The 18,349-nt window shown below is 39.2% G+C and overlaps 1 protein-coding gene across 1 annotated transcript in view; it reads right to left on the bottom strand.

The window, feature by feature from the left end:
- PPP2R5A (protein phosphatase 2 regulatory subunit B'alpha) overlaps positions 1-18,349 on the bottom strand; it is a 74,712-nt gene that overhangs the window by 17,276 nt on the left and 39,087 nt on the right. Inside the window, exons 3-8 of the mRNA XM_020794602.3 lie at positions 11,650-11,751; positions 8,741-8,833; positions 7,654-7,784; positions 6,146-6,205; positions 4,274-4,382; positions 2,414-2,467 (exon numbers count right to left, since the gene is read on the bottom strand). Coding sequence (XP_020650261.1) covers positions 2,414-2,467; positions 4,274-4,382; positions 6,146-6,205; positions 7,654-7,784; positions 8,741-8,833; positions 11,650-11,751 — 549 coding nt within the window. The remainder of the gene's footprint in view (positions 1-2,413; positions 2,468-4,273; positions 4,383-6,145; positions 6,206-7,653; positions 7,785-8,740; positions 8,834-11,649; positions 11,752-18,349) is intronic.

Raw genomic sequence — 18,349 nt, 5'->3', positions numbered from 1 at the left:
AATTTAATTTTGATTCCAAAACTTAAAGTATGCATTCTAGGAAATAAAATATAATACCCAGATGTCTGCAAGAAGAAACATATGTTGCCAAGATACAATCAGTTTCATTGTGAATTTTCTTAAGTGTTAAGATCACAGTGCTTTATGGATTACGAAAAAAAACATGGATTGTCAACTGTGTTAATGTCAATCTCAACCTGAGGCAGCCTGCCATAACTACTGTAAAGTGAAGTTGATCTAACATTTCCTGCCAAAGAGCAAGAATGAAATATTTAGAAACCCAGAAGATTCCCCCATAATTCTACCAACTGAACTGTGCCATTAAATTTAGAAATTGTACACTGAACCATGTTGGCAGCTGGAGGAACTTGTAATCAAACTGGATGTGACAGCAGCCGCCATGTTTTTTTCTTGGAATAGTTCCTATATTTACATGTAAAGCAGGAGACTGGGCTGGGAGCCTGCTGCTTACATCAAAAGCAGTATGTTCATGATAGGAGCTGAATTCTTCCATATCTGACTAACCTGCATTACTTCAGACACTTTTCTCCCTTCCAAATGATTTCTTGTATTAAAGCCAACAGGAGTTGAGGGTGGGGTACCGGGCCAGTAAAAAAGAGCAGGGAGGTTGCTTTTATTTTTCTAAGGGAAAGACACATGCTAACTTTTGCAAAAAATACTTTCCTACTCCCAAGTACTGTTAGACTTGAATGAGGCAGACAAATAAAAAACCTTGTTGCTACTATCAATTGAGTTTTCCCTTTAAGAGCTGAGGAAGCGGGGAACTCTGACACCTGATACAGAAATTCAATCTGCATGCATTGGAAGAAGCAGAAGTTCTTCAAACATTCTCATTTCTTCAAACAGTCATTTTTCAACGGTAATGCTTCTTCCTTTTTGAAATTACTGCAAACATACATATGTGCACATAGAAGTAGTCCTATTGAACATAAAGGGATTTACTTCAAAGTAAACACCCAGAACCTGATGTCAAGAGCATCTTTTTCAAAGACAATTCTTTTTAAAGCTTTTCTTTGCAACAAGTATGAAAGTTTGGTGTGGTGGTATGCATGCAGAATAAAACATGTTCGACATGAGTTGCAGCTTCCATTCTGGTATCACACAAATGTGTGATGCATGCCAACAAATGTTATGCAACTGTGTTCAACTATAATATATTCCTATGACTGTTCAAATAAGCTGTAAGTCTCCACTTCATCTGTTTTAAACCTGCCTTTACACACATGCCATCCCCAACTCATTTCTGATCCTCCGTTACCACAACTTTCATACTGCCTTCATTCTACAGTATATCACAGAAGTGAGTACAACCCCTCACATTTCATAAATATTTTAGTATACCTTTTCATGTGATAACACTGAAGAAATGACACGTAGCTACAATGTAGCAGTTCCCATAGGAACTAATGCAAAACTGGTTAATTCGTCCTCTCTACCACTAGAATATTTTTAAATCTAAGATTAGGTTTTTAAAAAGGGCAGGAAAGGAGGTAAGGGAGGGAACAAACACCTTTTAAACAGAACACCTTTAAAACTAAGCAGCTTTAAACCAAACCAAGCACCTTTTAAACCAATTTTTACATTTTAAAATCACAGTTCCAGGCAACACCAGGCAGTCCAAAGTCCATTTCCCGCTTTCCCCACTTTTTTTGTTCGTAAGTCAAAGCTCTGTTTGCAAGTCAAAGCAAAATTTTGCAAACAGAGCTGTTCGTAAGTCGAAATGCTTGTACGTTGGTGCGTTCGTAAGTCAAGGCACCACTGTACTAAAATATTTATGAAATGTGAGGGGGTGTACTCACTTCTGTGATATACTGTAAGTCAAGAGTCAATTTAACACTATTACATTATAAATATATCAGGACCCATTATGCCCACACATTACATGCATTTACTGCATTGAAAAGAAACCAGATAATGAAAGTAACCAGCAAGCACCCTCCATTCATTTTGACAGTGCACGTGCAGAGCCTTCCACACTACTTCCATCAAAATGAACAGCAGAGAAAAATGCCATTCTGTTTCGTTTGCATGTGTACAATGTGGTCTTGCTAGACAATTTAACTTGCAGTACCTCATCGACTCAGAGTTTCTGATATCATTTATGGCCTTGTGGTGGTAAACTAGGTCTACTGCAGAGTTGAAAGGATCCAAAGAATGCTGTAATCCAGCCTTTTGCCACTCCAGAAAATCTAAAGTGATGTATCCGTAACAGATGGGTTATACAGAATGTACAAAAACCTCAAATTAAAGAGGTAGTCTGGTTCTACCTTCTGAGGTAGTCAGGTTCCAGCAGTAAACAGTTTTTGCCATCTGATGTCCTTTCTAATGTTTGCTTGTATCAACCAGCATAAACTTTCTAGAAATGTTTGAAATTGACAGAAACATTACTTACTGGCTCTGTTAAAGTCATATCTTTCTCCAGGAACTGAACAACACAATAAGCCAACTAAAACACAGGAGGAAAAGATTTATGGTTTTCTTGTTAACAATAATATTGCTTACATTTTTGGTATTTTCTTTCTTTTTTAAATTTTATTTATTAATAACACAAAACATAATGAGACATTATAAACATTACAAAAATACAAAACCTAAAAAAATCCTAGCAACACAAAACTTCACTACAGTTACTGTATATCTAAAGTCTCCCCCTTTTGGAATTGGAGATACAAACAATTCTCTTCCCTTCATGGAATCCCATTCCCTTCCAAAATTGAATTGACTCTCACAAAGGTATTCTTCCCTTCCTCTTTATTAACACATAATAATTCTCCCCAGATATCTATAAAAGTATACCTTCTTTACTTTAATATTATATGTTTGATTATCTATAATCATTGTATTCCATAATTCTTTATACTACATAATATTTTCAATAAGCAATTAAATAAGAGTGTGGATCCACATAAAGATATTAAACAGAGCAGGGGGGATTCTTATAAAAAACTAGTTGAAGTATTAAGTACAGTACTATGAACTGAGAGATGTTGGCTCAAGTTCAAGCTTTCTTCAGCCTTTACTGCATGGAGCAGAGGAAAATGAATCCAGCAGACATCCTTTTGAAGATGCCTTATTCTTATAAGGTAGTGTGGATATCCCACATTTAAATAAATAGAGGATTTCCTGGGTTGGCTACTCTCTCTTAGCTCAAAGAATATGACTTTATGCTATACAAACACAAAGAGTACTTGTTAGGAATAATCAGGGAAAGCAACACTGTGCAAAGGTATCCTGAAGTGAAGAACCTGAGCATCACAATTAACATGTTATTATTCATATTGGAATATGCATTTTAGTTATTTTCTATTCAAAGGATTTCCTGATATTGCTAAACCACCCCAGAACAACAGAATGCAAAACTGAACACAATCAGAGCAATTCAAATAATCTGAAACAATTTCAGTCACTTTAACAGTTAACAACATACAGCAAGCAGTCAAAATCCAACTATGTGGAAGGTATTTCCTACAGATCCAAATTTCTCTCAATGTGAATACTAACTCAAATCATATTCCCACAGTACAGAAAGGTGTTCAGAAAATAAACATACCCAACATTACAAGATCTTCAGTTCAACCATTCTGAATTTCCAGTGTTTTTACAAATCACTGTAAGAGCATTCTTGATGACTCTACACTTAAGTCACTCTATACTAAATTGTTATCCATTTGAGAATATAAACAGGTCCTGATAATGTTGCAAAAAGTAAGAACAGTCCTGTATTGTGTAGCCAATCCATTTCTAAAGGATGAGCCTTGGGGTTACCATTGGCCTTGCTGCTTATACTATGTTTTTGTGCACTGTTCACTGTCAATGCCCTCATGTACTAATTCTTCCTGACTGAAAACAACATGCAAATTCTAGGCAAAATACTGCAAACATATGTAGGTATTATTCCTGTTTAGTGCATAACTTCTTTGATTCATGTATCAAGCAGCCTTGTCTCCCTGGTACATAATTTCTTCTAATACTGCATGTACACGTCAACAATAATATATACTGTTACAGCAAATCAGATCTAGTATTTGATAGAAAATATATATAACCAATAGATAGAAACAATGTGATATTTCCTTTGTCAAACAGCATTTCTACTATCTGAAATATTTAAAAAAACCCTACAATAACTTTAAATTAAAATTGGCTAAATTCTGGGGGGAAAAATCAATCATACTTTGATAAAGCTTTAGAAACCCAAAACACAGAATAGTTCTGCAATTATAAGAAAATGACCTTCCCCAAAACAACATACCTGTGCATGAAATAAAGCTAATCCCTTTGCTGTGTGCATAGGAATAAGAACCTTCATAAGGAACTGTTTATGTTCAGCTTTCAGCGGCAATGCAAAGCCATTGATAATACTGGAAAAACCAAATTAGACATGAAAGCTTATTAATCTTAAGAGGCAACTATCAAAGGTTTAGCATAAGATCAACTCTTTAATGCATTATGTTATTTAACAAAATTTTGTGAGGTCTAGCAGTACTAGTCCTTTATAACTGACATGGCTATAATAGCTCCAAACAATCACTTCATTTCTCTCCAGCGCTGTAAAAGCAACTGTTACATTTTTAATTCTGCTACTGAATATGTTACAACAGAATAGTAAATCTTATGTGCTGCTTTTCAGGTCCACTACCCTATCTCTGAACTTAGTTACACATCCTACCAAACAAGTAAAAATGTGCTTGGCAATTTTAAAAATACTATGAAGAATAAACAGAGCCATTTCTGGTTCAATCCAGGCAATTCTGTAACCACTCCTGGCACAGCATGGAACTGAGGCATTAAAGTAATGCTGTATTAAAAAACTGAGAAGTAGTCTCGTTGCTTAGGTGTTCTAATAAGAACAAGGCAAAAACCCAACAAGAGACAATCTATTAAATCAGTTGCCCAGTATCGGGCCAACATAAATATAAATTGCATTGATTCGTGGATATACTGTAGTGCTAGATTGAGGATTTGATGTTTCCATAATGGGGAGAATTAATTATTACCCCATTTTCTGTGGTAATTTGGAGAATGTGTAATAATTTCTTAATTGTTAAAAGTGTTTTTCCTTTTTAAAATCCATTTAAAAAGTAATGTGCTAGCAACATATTATTAACAAGAAACAGCATTTAGTACTCTTAAATATGATTTTCTATGAAGGAAAGAGGACAGAAGAAACACCATACAGTGACACAAGGAGTAAGTCTGCTAAGGAGGATCCTTACGAGTAACCAAAAGTAATTAATTATGTGAAGTTTGTGGACTACATTCAAAGTTATGCAGACTTCCATTTATACAGCAGGACTTTCTCTTCCCCTCCTCTCTCTGAAAGGCCCCAAATGTCTCTTCCTTCATGTACAGCAGATTTGAGTAACGCATGGGGGCTGCAGGAAGAGCTGTGTCAGTTGATGAAAACAGTTGGAAACAACCTGTACTTCTTCCTTTACAGAAGAGCTCTCATTCAGGTAGTATGCAGAGACAAAGCTTCAAAGCTCCCTTTTAATATTTTGAAGAAAATCTGTATGTTAAAGGTCTAACTTTCTTACACAATTATCTTATTTTAAATGACCACAAAAAATCCTCTTTTTCAGAACCCTCGTGAATACTCCCTGTTGCAGCTGAGACAATATTTTTGCGGGGAGAGTGGCTTTGGTGCCTTGCCATCATATATGAAAGACCACAAAAAACATGAACAAACCTGTAAGGTTTGCTCTTCAAGCAGTCATCTATGCATTCACACTTATATGTCTGCACTTAAATGGTGCAGACACTTTGGAAAATTACACATAGTGAGGAGTTTGGAGATAGCCCCACCCCTCTTATGTACAGCTGACATTCATACATTGACCCCACTCACTTAATATAAGAAGAGGTATGCTATTGGTGAACAATAACAGTAAGTTTCTGTATTCATCTTCAGCATGCATCCTGTCATGTTAAAATCAGATTCGCATGCCACTTCTTTCTGTGTTTAAAGATCAGGAGCTGCTGCCTTCACACTCAGGGAACAAAATAAAAACAAGGCCCATCAATTCTTCAGAACATATCCCAAAGGGTTTGGTGCACCCCTCATACAAAAGAGGGGTAAAACACATTATTCTACTTAAGGAGCTAACTAGTGAAATAAACCTACCTTCCTAGTATTTCAAGTAACTCAGCAACACCGTTGAAATGTTCTGTTTCATATATAAACCTGTTCAGACACATTTACAGTTAATCAATGTACAAGTCACTGGGAAAAATAAGGTTAGTACAAAAAGGCTCCATAATATCGGTTTTTGTTTTTATTTTACCTAAATGTCGGATGGACAGTGCACCCCAATCCCACGAAAGATCCATCAAGACCAATGTGTTAAGCAAAGACTGAACTAAAAAGGTCACAAGATTATCACACGGCAGATTGCAAGTTTTTTTTCAACGAAAATAACATTGCCTTAACACTAGATATAGGCAATTCAGAAGGTTGGATGTAAGCCAAAATCCAAGATGTTTCAACCCACCATCAACAAAGTTTTAATCAATCTGGTATAAATTATTCCTCTCTGGTAATAAGGCCCAATCAACTCCCAAGATATTTTTAAAACCAGGGAGGAAAAAACAAACTAAATGTTAACATTAATAGAACTGTGTATCTTTGGGTTCAATGACATGGGCATGGGCACACACATTACTGTACTGCAGCTAAAACTGTGCTCACGACCTGGGGTTCAAATCCCAGGTAGCCGGCTCAAGGTTGACTCAGCCTTCCATCCTTCCGAGGTCGGTAAAATGAGTACCCAGCTTGCTGGGGGGGCAATGTGTAGCCTGTATAATTAAAATTGTAAACCGCCCGGAGAGTGCTTGTAGCGCTATGGGGCGGTATATAAGTCCAATAAATAAATAAATAAATAAATTACACTCTCATTCTTTATCAAACATTGCATCATGGAAATTGCCCCAGTGCTGACACAGCAGTCCAATGTATTTTGGACAGCCTGAGAGAGGTATTAGTGTATGTGTGTGATCTTCATGGAGATGCACACTGTACCTTTTTATATGTACCTTTTTATTCTGAGGCCTGATCACCCAAGAATGAGGAGTAAATTTCACTTTGGTGCAAAGGTTTTAGAAACTATCTCCCAAGATGAAGCCATTTACTTTTGCACAATTAAACCCAAAGGGCTTATTAATAACCAGTTCTGTTCCTTGTAACCCATGTTTTTCCATCACTGCTTCTGTTTAGTTTTCCCTCCCTTCTTTTTGTTGTTGTTTAGTCATTAAGTCGTGTCCAACTCTTTGTGACCCCCATGGTGGACCAGAGCACGCCAGGCCCTCCTGTCTTCCTCTGCCTCCTGGAGTGTGGTCAAATTCATGTTGGTAGCTTCAATGACACTGTCCAACCGTCTCATCCTCGGTCGTCCCCTTTTCCTCTTGCCTTCGCACTTTCACAACAGTGCACATGCTACTCTGGGATATATGAGGACAGAAATAACTGATTTAAAAAATTTCAGTGGACAAACTTCCAGTATTTACTTCACCTTCAACAAAATCTGATTTTACAGACTAATAAAACATGTCGTTAATATACTCTTAATACTTTAAAAAATTACATATTCAAAAGGACTAGTTTATATATTTTATAAAGAACCATATATATTATACCTGAGAAAAATATTGTTGATTTGTTTTCTGATGAATGCTCTTAATCCAAGGAATTTGCCATAAATTCGATGAAGCACTGTTTTTAGAAAGTCACGCTCTCGTGGGTCTTCACTGTCAAAAAGCTCCAACAGCTGTTAATAAAATGTTTCTTATTACATGAATTTTCAGTACATAAAGCACTAACTGGAATAAAAACAATTTCTGCCTGAATTCCCTCCACACCAATGATTGTACTAAAATTAAACATAGGATAGAAATAGCCATTTTACACACACACATGCAGAGTGACGGGATAGAAAAAGATATCTTGTTTATTAGTCAGAAAAACAACAGAAAAAGTAACCAGATATCATACTGGCCCATTGGGAAATATCTTTCTTAAGGGCAAGCAACACTATGGTTGTTCCTAGGAAAAGTACTGTATTACATATTTCCTTGCTGAGAAACAGATCAAAAACAGCATCAGCGTGGCATAATCAGTTCATAATCTAGTTCTGTACGTTGAGATTTATTATGTATACTTAAACCTTTGAAATGAATGGGCATAATGCAGAAACAAAGTAATTTACAAGCAAATGTTACTAGAAAAAGGGCCTAAGGTGTAATGGAGAGTGAAAAAACAAAATCACACTATTTTAGTGTGACTCAGATTTGACTAACTCACCATGAAATTGAACTAATGTTTCTACATTAGGTGAATTGCAGTTATGTACCTCAGAGTTTTGTTTCTCCACCTACAGAATGGTACACTAGCTTGAATCTTGAGTGCCTAGGAATGAAATGTTCCTCTATTTCCAGAAAATGCCTGCTGGCAAAAGTGGGGGAAGCAACTGTTACCTATTCTCATTCTATATCCAAACATTTGCTCTGGATGATGAAGGGATGTGTTCTAGAAAGCAAGTGTTCAAGGAAGATGTTGAATTTACTACCAAAAAAAACACCTTCCTCTTCCTTCCTCTAGTAAATTCTTTTGCAGGTTTGCAAGCATGCAGTGAAACTAAACAAGCCTTCTGTACACAGATGAATCCCAGTTATAATATTTAGTTTAAAGTAGTAGTAATATATTATACATTTCAGTCAACATTACCTGTTGTACGAATTTCTGGTCAATAAACCGTTTTGCAATGCTAGGTTGAAAATCAGGACTTTCTAAAAACCTCAGCAAAAATTCATACACCAGCTAAGAAAGAATAAGATGGAAACATGTTTAGAAAATATAGCTTTGCATGTATAGTCACACGTTTCAAAGAAGCAACCTTAGTATAGATAAAAGGCCTACCAGAAAAGTAGAAGTATGTTTCCATTAAGATTCTATGTGTTCATACTAACTCTTTAAATTTTAAATTGCTGATAACTTCAAGACATCACATATTTCCCCAGGCTCTACAAATATTTGGACATGTCCCCCTATGTAGCATCTTCCCCAACACACACTCAGTGCAACAATTACTGTTTTGTTTTGGGTTTAAGGTTCTGCTGGTTCTTAAAAACTGCATGGGGGGAATCCCTAGCATACACAACAACACTCTGCAAATTCCCCTCCTGCATGGCAAAGATACCCTTAAAGAAACTTTCACTGGTGCCAATGGAAACTTTCGTTTCTAGCCTATTTTCCACAGAGCAGTTAGCAAAGCAAAAGCAAATGTACTGCTTATGTACGGCCCCGTATTGCTTAAAGCACTCTCTAGGAGGTTTACAATTTAATTATGCAGGCTACACACACACACCATGAGCTGTGTACACAACAGATGGAGAGACCTAGTCCTACTGGTATGGATCACAGGTTATATGAGTTTGTTACACTACTGTACCTGCATATTAAATTCCTACTTCTCCTGGAGTTCCCTAACAGTCATCATATAGGCAGGAGAATGGGAACTCCTAAATGAAGAAGATGTCTGCTTCTGTAATATTGGGTTTAGCCCTGTGAATCCATGACCAGCAAGTTCCTGGAACACACACCCCTGTTTTGGCCTCTTCTATCCACCCAGATACTTACTAGGAAGGCAAGGTGGGTAAGAGGAGAGTTCCCCATTCATGTTTATCCCATGAGTACAAGGAACGTAACCCATGGACTTCAGCATGGCTATGAATCGTACAGAAAAATAGGTTCCCATTGATGCCAACAGTGGGAGGTAGTCCTTCAGGAATCCTGTCACCACAAACTGAACCTTAACGATCTAAACAGAACTTTGAACTGGACCTGGAAATGTATGGGGAGCTGACAGAGTGGCAAACAATAGGTATATTCAAATTAGTCAATCCCTGTTGATAGTGTTCTTGAACAAATTTGGGAGAAATTCTTTTTTTGTACCACTATTCCCAGAGTGCCCCTAGTAGAATGACTGGTGCTGGCTGGGAGATTTAGGGAACTGTACTCCAAAAAAGCAACTTTTGCAACGGAACTAATGGTAGTCTGGAGTCTCTGGACCGTTTGCTAGGGCAGTCTCTGACCCAGAGCCTTGCACTAATCTAGTGATCATAATCAAGAGAACCACACTCTTTCTGAGTGTTTCTATGTTTTTGACAGCAATTCCTCATGTCATATGAGACATCTTTTTCCACCCCTGAAATTTAGAAGTCTTCAAAACTAAGCTGGTGGTACAGAATGAGGAACTGCTGTATGCTGAACAAAAAGAAAAAAAAATCTCATTAAGCATATTATTAAAAGTGCACTTGTTCCTGCCACTATTTCCTGTGCAGCAATTACACTTCTAAAATGCTTCCAAGGGTGCCACTGAACATCTCCCCCTCCTTTCCCCCAGCAAGCTTCATTAACATAAGGAAGGACACAAAGAGGAGAGGCAACTGAGGAAGCCAAAGGAGAAGAAGAGAATGGAACATTTTTTTGTTGAAGCCCTGCTCCCACTGGCAGGCAAGCCAGATTTTCTTGAAGAAAAAGTTGTCCCCTTAGCTGAAGAAAATCTATTCACCCTAGTATGGAAGATGCAAGCAAAAGCTTAAAGGATATATGTAGGAAAAGATGGTCAGGTGTATCCAAGATAGTAAAAGAAAAGTCAGATTTGATAATAAGATAATTGGCAATTTTCTCAAGGCAGTTTAACTGAAGTACAGAGGACATATATTAAAGCAGTGGTCCCCAACCTTTTCCAAACTGCAAACTGATGGGGGGGGGTGGAGTTCGTGCATGGGGGGTGGGTCACCAATGTCCATGCATGAGTGGGCGGAGCACACACATGAGTGGGCGGGGCACACACATGAGTGGTCGGAGGGATGCACTGGTGGGCGGGTGAGCATCCGCACATGCATGCGGGGGGCATGGGGCACGTGTGTGGGGGCACATGAGTGGGTGCAGCACCAGTGCACACATGCATGGATGGGGGTGCAGCGCACCCGTGCGCACATGCATGGATGGGTGGGAGCGCCCGTGCATGCACAAGTTGGTGGGTGGGGATCCCGTGCACCCGGGGGCCCATGCATGCATGTGTGTATGAATGAGGGGAGTACATGTGTGTGTGTGGGAGAAATCTGTGTCCGCAGCTCAGTCCCGCCAAGGCCACAGCCTGGTACTGGCCCGTGGACCAGGGGTTGGAGCCCCCAGTCTCAAAGAATCACAAAAGTGTGAGAAAATACAAAACAGCAAAAGAAAATTTCCAGCTGAAAGACAGAAAGGAAGCCAAACAGAATTCTTAAGAAGAATCTTAAGCTATGTAACAGTTCAGAACTGAGTTAAACCATAAGCAACAGCTAGATTCTTGTTGATTATTTATGTCAGATTTAAATACAGTGGCATAAATCATAGTGACAAACTTCCACCAGTTAACAAGATCCTGGCAACTCATTAACCAGTAGCAAGTAGCCACAAAGATTTATGCCACTGCACTTAACACCAGCATAAACAAGCAATATTGTTTCTTAGGTTTAACAGGCACATATTACATTCCCAGAATAGCTGTTAGATGTTTTACTGTTAACATGAAATGTTCACACAGGAGCAGTCTGAAACTGGAACACAGACATTCCTAGTCAAAATACCTGTATATGAGGCCACGAAGCTTCTAATGTAGGTTCATCTTCCTCTGGATCAAAATCTGGATTTTCACTCGGTGGAAGTGTTCTGAAGATATTGGAGCTAATCTGGGGGAAAACAGTTCAGTTTTTAAAAGCTCTGCCACCCAGAGTAGACCTTTGGTCTAGATGGGCAGGGTATTAATCTAATAAAATAAATAAATAAATTCAATTTACTTTTGTCTACTAAGATGTTCATGCACACACACAGCTACTTTACTCCACAGCCTGAATGTAAATGCTGCTTCACATATTTGTTTCAGTGCATGATGCCAGTCTAACACAGTACCTCTCATCTCCGGCAGTCTTTCCCAATCTTTGTTACCCAAATCCTTCAGTCTAGGAACCTATACACTTACTTTTATTTTATTTTAAATATTTTACCCATTTTTCTCTTTTTCTTTAAATTTTATTTTTAAATTTCCAAAACAAAAACAAACACAAGAATACAAAATACTATTACAAATCTAAATCTCATTGCACCTCCATACCCATGGGATCCTATGGAGCAATACTTTTAATACGAACCTCTTTTCCAAAATTGTATTGATTGTTGTTTAGAGGCTTTCTCCTTTCCTTTCACTAATGTGAATTCAATAAATCTACCCCAAATAGCATAACAAATATTTGAACTTATTTCTCCTCATTTCATCTTTAGTTCAGTAGTCAATTTATCATTTAATGCAATGTCCCATACTTCGTTATACTAAACTTCTAATTTAATATCATTTTTATCTTTCCAGAATCTCGCTATTAATATTCTAGCACCTGTCATAAAATTGGAAATCAATTCCTTTGAGAAATAATCAAGTTCTATCTTATCAAAAGTTGACAGCAAAGCAATTTTTGAGTTTAATTCAATACATTTTCCAAATATTTGTCCAATCCTCTGTTTTAATTTCTGTCTTTAAATCATCTTTCTAAATTGATTTCAAACCTTCTATTTCTGTCATTTTTCCCTCTTGTTCCAAAATTAGGTTATAAATAAATACTTACTACCTTCCTCAAAGCATCTTTCTGCATGTCTTCATGTGATGATAGGAACTGTTTGTACTTAGTACGTTCTCTACATTTGCCATTAGTTTTCATCCATTCACTTGTCCAACTAACTGTATATAATTATACCATGTTAGTTTATTAGTTTGAAGTTTAACTATAATCTGATCCTTCAATCTCATTTTAGTCACTCAGTCCCTCAATCTGGCAACTTTTTTATCCTTAAACAAATCAGCTAAACCCTTCAGGTTTGCTGGGAAATTTTCGATTTTGGTCACTAATTTTAGTGGTGAAGTAAAGGGATGATTATAGAACTGTTAGCTAATGCAATAAGAAATGATGAATTAATGAAAGAATTAGGTGAAATTGATACAATTAAGATTAATTTATTTGCTGATGATTCATTATTGGCCATTAAAAGCCCATCAGAAGGTATGGATAAAATTAAAAATCATTTAGAAAAATTTGGGGAAACAACAGGATTAACTATTAACTGGCAAAAAACACAAATAATAATGTTTAATTATAATAAATATGAACAAGAAACATTTGTAAATAAATATGGTTTTTAAAATGTGTAATGATATTAAATAATTAGGTATAAATATAGTTAAAGCAACTCAAAAATTAAAGGAGCAAAATTTTAATAAATTAAAAAGTGATATTAAAGATAAATTGCAGGAGTATTCTAAATTGAAGCTATCGTGGTTTGGGAGAATCGCTATGATCAAAATGAAAATATTGCCAAAAATTACCTTTTTATTCAGAATGCTCCCAATACAATTAGAAGATTTTAAGTATTGGCAGGGATAAATTAATGGATTTTGTAATCAAGGTAAAAATCAAGAATAAAAGATGTTGGTATAAAGCTTAAACAAATTGAGGTTTAGGTACAGTGGTACCTTGACTTAGGAACTTAATCCATCCCAGATGTTTGTAAGTCAAAACGTTCATAAGTCAAATCAGCATTTTCCATTGAAATGCATAGAAATGGGATTAACCTGTTCCAGCATTTCAAAAATATACCAAAATAAAAATAAAAATAAACAGAGCAAGTCCCACGCTTGGACTGGAAAAAAAATCATGAAAAACAAAACAACACCGACCCTCAATCCCCCCCACCAACAAAACAAAAACTTTTTTAAAAAGCAGCACCTTCCAGTCTGAAGCCTACTCAGTCTCCTAGGCTTCCACTGCCGCTTGCCTCCCACTCGCTCCTCACCGCCCTCCATGGACTGATGCTGCCGCTGGTGCCTGACCCTGGCTTCAGCTCCGGAACTGGCAGCTGCTCGCCGAGGCGGCCACGTCAGTCCTCATGGGGCGATGGCAGAAAATTCAAATGGTGGAGGGCGGTGAGGAGCACTGACAACTGATGCGGCCGCCCTGGCGAGGAGCTACTGGTGCCAGTTCCAGAGCTGGGGCTGGCGCTTGGGAGGCAAGCGGCCGAAACACCCCAGCCAGGCTCAAGCCTCCCAACACTGTTCCACCGGTGCTTCTGCTGCAGCTGGGAGGCAAGTGGCCGAAGCACCCCGGCCAGACTCAAGCCTCCTGATGCTGGGCCACCACTGCCTCCACCACGGCCAGGAGGTGAGTGGTCAAAGCACTCTGGCCAGGCTCAAGCCTCCCCACGCTATTCCACTGCTGCCTCCACCATAGCCGTGGAGCCACCGCTGAGTCTGCCGCAGCCGTGAGACCAGAAGCCGCCTCTTCACCACCAAAAGTTAGTACATTTAAATTTTATGCCCTTTTCCCCTGCCTTTTTTTGTTCATAAGTCAAACTCCATTCGCAAGTCAAAGCAAATTTTGCGAACGAAGCTGTTCATAAGTCAAAATGCTTGTACATCAGGGTGTTTGTAAGTCAAAGCACCTAGTTCCTAATATAAAAATATTCCTAATATTCCTAATATAAAAAATTATTATAAAAACATCATACTCACGAACATTTCGACTTACGAACAGCTCCGTTCTCAAAATTTTGCTCTGACTTGCGAATGGAGCTTCGAATTACGAATGGAAAAAAACCCGTGGGGGAAGCAGGGAAAGTGCAAAATTTGAACTTTCATTTAACAGTTGGCCAGTGAAGAGGCCGCTTGTCTGCTCATCCCTCGCTCGTCCCAGTGGTTAGAAAGTGGATACGCAGAGAGACTTCAGACTGCCTGGTACTGCCTGGTACTGTACTGCCTGATACCGTACTGTACATACTGGGTTTTTTTGGCTTTTAATTTTTTTTATTTTTGGATTTTTTACTTTCTTTTTTAAAACAGAGAAACTGCCTGTTGTGGGTGACTACACTGTATTTACTGTACAGGGCTTTTGCAGCTTGGGGGGTAGGGCTAGGTGGTGTGGTTATGTTTCTGTGCTCTGATGGGTCTTTCGGTGTGCATTTAAAATATTAAAAGTAGACTAATATGAAATTAAAATTAAATGTGAAAATTAGACTGTACAGTAAATTTTAAAAGTAAAATTTATTTGTTTATTTTTGCATTCTGTGGCTTCTAGGGTTTGTGTAGTGCGACCTCTCCTTTGTTTTAAAATGTGTGGGTTTAAAATGTGGCTTCAAAGTCTGTCTGTTTTAAAATCAGAAAATATTCTGTGAGTGGCTGTGCTGGCTGTTGATCCAGGCAGGCTGTAAAATGCTGTTTAGATTCCAAAGTCTTTTTTTTCTTTAAATCAGAAAATATTCTGTGAGGGGCTGTGCTGGCTGGTTTGCTCTAAAATGAAGTTTAGACTCAAGTCTCCCACCCACTGTCTTCTCTCTCTCTCTCTCTCTCTTTCTCTCTGTTCTCTTTTTGTGCTGAGGGGATCTCTTTGCTGGAATAATGGTTTCTGGTTGTTGATGCAGGAAAGCTGTAAAATGCAGTTTAGACTCCACCGTCTTTTTTTTCTTAAAATCAGAAAATATTCTGCAAGGGGCTGTGCTGGCTGGTTTGCTCTAAAATGCAGTTTAGAGTCAAGTCCCCCCCCGTCTTCTCTCTCTCTCTCTCTCTTTCTCTCTCTCTCTGTGCTCTCTTTTTGTGCTGAGTGGGTCTGTTTGCTGGAATAATGGTTGCTGGATTCTGTGGCTCCTAGGGTTTGTGTACTGTGGTGTGCTCAACAGTACTCATGGCTCCAAAGAAAGAGCAGAGCAAAGGGAAGAAGATCATCTCCATTGAAATGAAAAAGGTCATCATCAAAACGCATGAAGATGGCATGCGTGTGACTGAACTGGCTGCTGAATACAAGATGGCAAAGTCAACCATCTGCACCATGTTAAAGAAAGATGTCTTGAAAGACATTGATGTGGCAAAAGCAGTCACAATTCTAACAAAGCCCAGGCCACCCCTGATGGAAGAGGTGGAAAAACTTTTATTGGTGTGGATGAATGAGAAACAGCTGAAAGGGGAAAGCATCAGTGAAGCCAAGATCTGTGAAAAAGCAAAGAAGCTGCACAGTGATTTAATGGAAAGAAACCTCTTCAGAACTTCAGCACAAGAAGAATTCAAAGCCAGCAAGGGGTGGTTTCAAAAGTTCCAAAAGAGAAGTTTCATCCAAAGCGTTGTAAGACATGGGGAGGCTGCAAGTTCTGACCATGATGCTGCAGAAACCTTCAAGTTGGACTTTGCCAAATTCATCAAGGAAGAAGACTACCTCCCCCACCAAGTCTTCAACTGCAATGAGACAGGGCTGTTCTGGAAGAAGATGCCCAGGAGAACCTTGATCACTCAGGAGGAAGAGAAAATGCCGGGCCACAAACCCATGAAGGACAGATTGACCCTTTTGCTGTGTGCCAACGCCACTGGAGATCTGAAGATCAAGCCTCTGCTGGTGTACCACTCCCAGACTCCTCGCCCATTCCATTGAGAGAAAGTTAACAAGGCCACACTGCCTGTCATGTGGAGGGACAACTCAAGACCTTAGATAACAAGACAGCTGTTTATGGAATGGCTCTATGAAGTGTTTGCACCCATTGTCAAGAAATATCTTTCAGACAACCAGCTTCCTGAAAGGTGCCTTCTGCTGATGGACAACGCCCTGGAACACCCCCCATCCTTGGTGGATGATCTCGACGAGAATTTAATCATGGTCAAGTTCCTCGCCCCCCCCAAAAAAAAACACCTCTTCTGCAGCCCATAGACCAGCAAGTGATCAGCAACTTCAAGAAGCTATACACAAAGGCACTCTTCACTAGGTGCTTTAATATCACCGAGGAGACGTTCCTTGACCCTGAAAGAGTTCTGAAAGACACACATTTCAATGTCCTCCACTGCATCAAGACTCATTGACAAGGCCGGGCAAGATGTTACAACTCAGACCTTGAACTCAGCCTGGAGAAAACTGTGGCCAGAATGTGGCACAGACAGTGGCACTGAGGTGACCGATGAACAGATGGTGAGGGACATTGTCTCCAAGGGTGAAGGCATGGGTCTGGATGTCGACGAGGAGGATGTAGAGGAGCTGGTTGAAGACCATGAAGAGGAGTTGACAACAGAAGAACTTGTAGAACTGCAAACCGAGCAGCAGAAGGCTTTTGTGGAAGAGCTTTCCACTGAGGAAGAGGAAGAGGCACCGCAGGTTAGCAGCGAGGAGGTAAAATCCATCTGCAAGAAATGGACCGAGTGCCTCTTTGAGAGGCACCACCCAAACAGGACTGTTACAGGAAGAGTTATGGACATGGTGAACAACAATGTGGTCAGCCTTTTCAGAAAGATTCTGCAGCGCAGGATAAAGCAGACAAAATTGCGCAGATTTTTCACCAGGATGGAGCCTGCAGCCAAGAGGCAGCGACAGGGAACCCCCGGAGAAGATGGCCAAAAGGAGGGGACCTCTACCTTGCAGTGATGACGATCTCACCACCCACCTGCCTGTCCTCCAGCCAGAAGTCACCGTGATGTCCTCCAGAAGACACCGAAAGCTAAGTGACCTCTCTTTTGTTTTAAAAGGTGCTGGTGGGTGGGTTCAAAAGTTGCTTGGTTTCGTTTAAAATGTGTTTTGTTTAAAAGTTGCTTGGTTTAAAATTTGTTGTAAAATGTGTGGGTTAGCATGTGTGGGTTTAAAATGTGTTTTAGACTCCAAATTCCCCCCCCATTGTCTTCTCTCTCTCTCTCTCTCTCTCTCTCTCTGTCTTCTCTCTTTTTGTGCTTAAAAGCACAAACCTTTGTCTGAGGGGTACGCATGCCCCAGTGATGACCTTCTGTGGCAGAATGCCCACGTCACTCCTGTCCATTACATGGAGCTCAAGTGCAGGAGTCTATGATAGGGCAGGAGGGGTGGTGTTAGAGTGACAGTTGGGGAGTTAGAGTGACAGAAAGAGATGGGGAATGGAAGTGAGAGAGTCAGGACATTGAACTGAGAGCGTTAAGACAGAGATTGGAAAGTTTGAGTGTTACAGAGAATAGGAAAGAGTTAAAAGGAATAGAGTACAGTCAACCCTCAATTTACAAACTTAATCTGTTCTGGAAGGAAGTTTGTAAGTCAAAAAGTTCAGAACTCGAATCAGCATTTCCCATAGGAATGCACTGAAAACCAATTAATCCGTTCCGGCTGTTTTTGGTTCTTAGGTCGAGGGGCGGTTTGTAACTTGAATCATTATTGGTTCCCAAAGGAACTAATACAAAGCCAGTTAATCTGTTCCTACCACTAGGGGCAGAATTTTTTCTTTTTTTTTCCTTTTAACCTAAGATGACTTAGGTTT

Source organism: Pogona vitticeps, chromosome 1 (assembly GCF_051106095.1).
Source record: "Pogona vitticeps strain Pit_001003342236 chromosome 1, PviZW2.1, whole genome shotgun sequence".
In the NCBI taxonomy this organism is placed as follows: Eukaryota; Metazoa; Chordata; class Lepidosauria; order Squamata; family Agamidae; genus Pogona; species Pogona vitticeps.
This window is presented reverse-complemented; position numbering and strand designations above follow the sequence as displayed.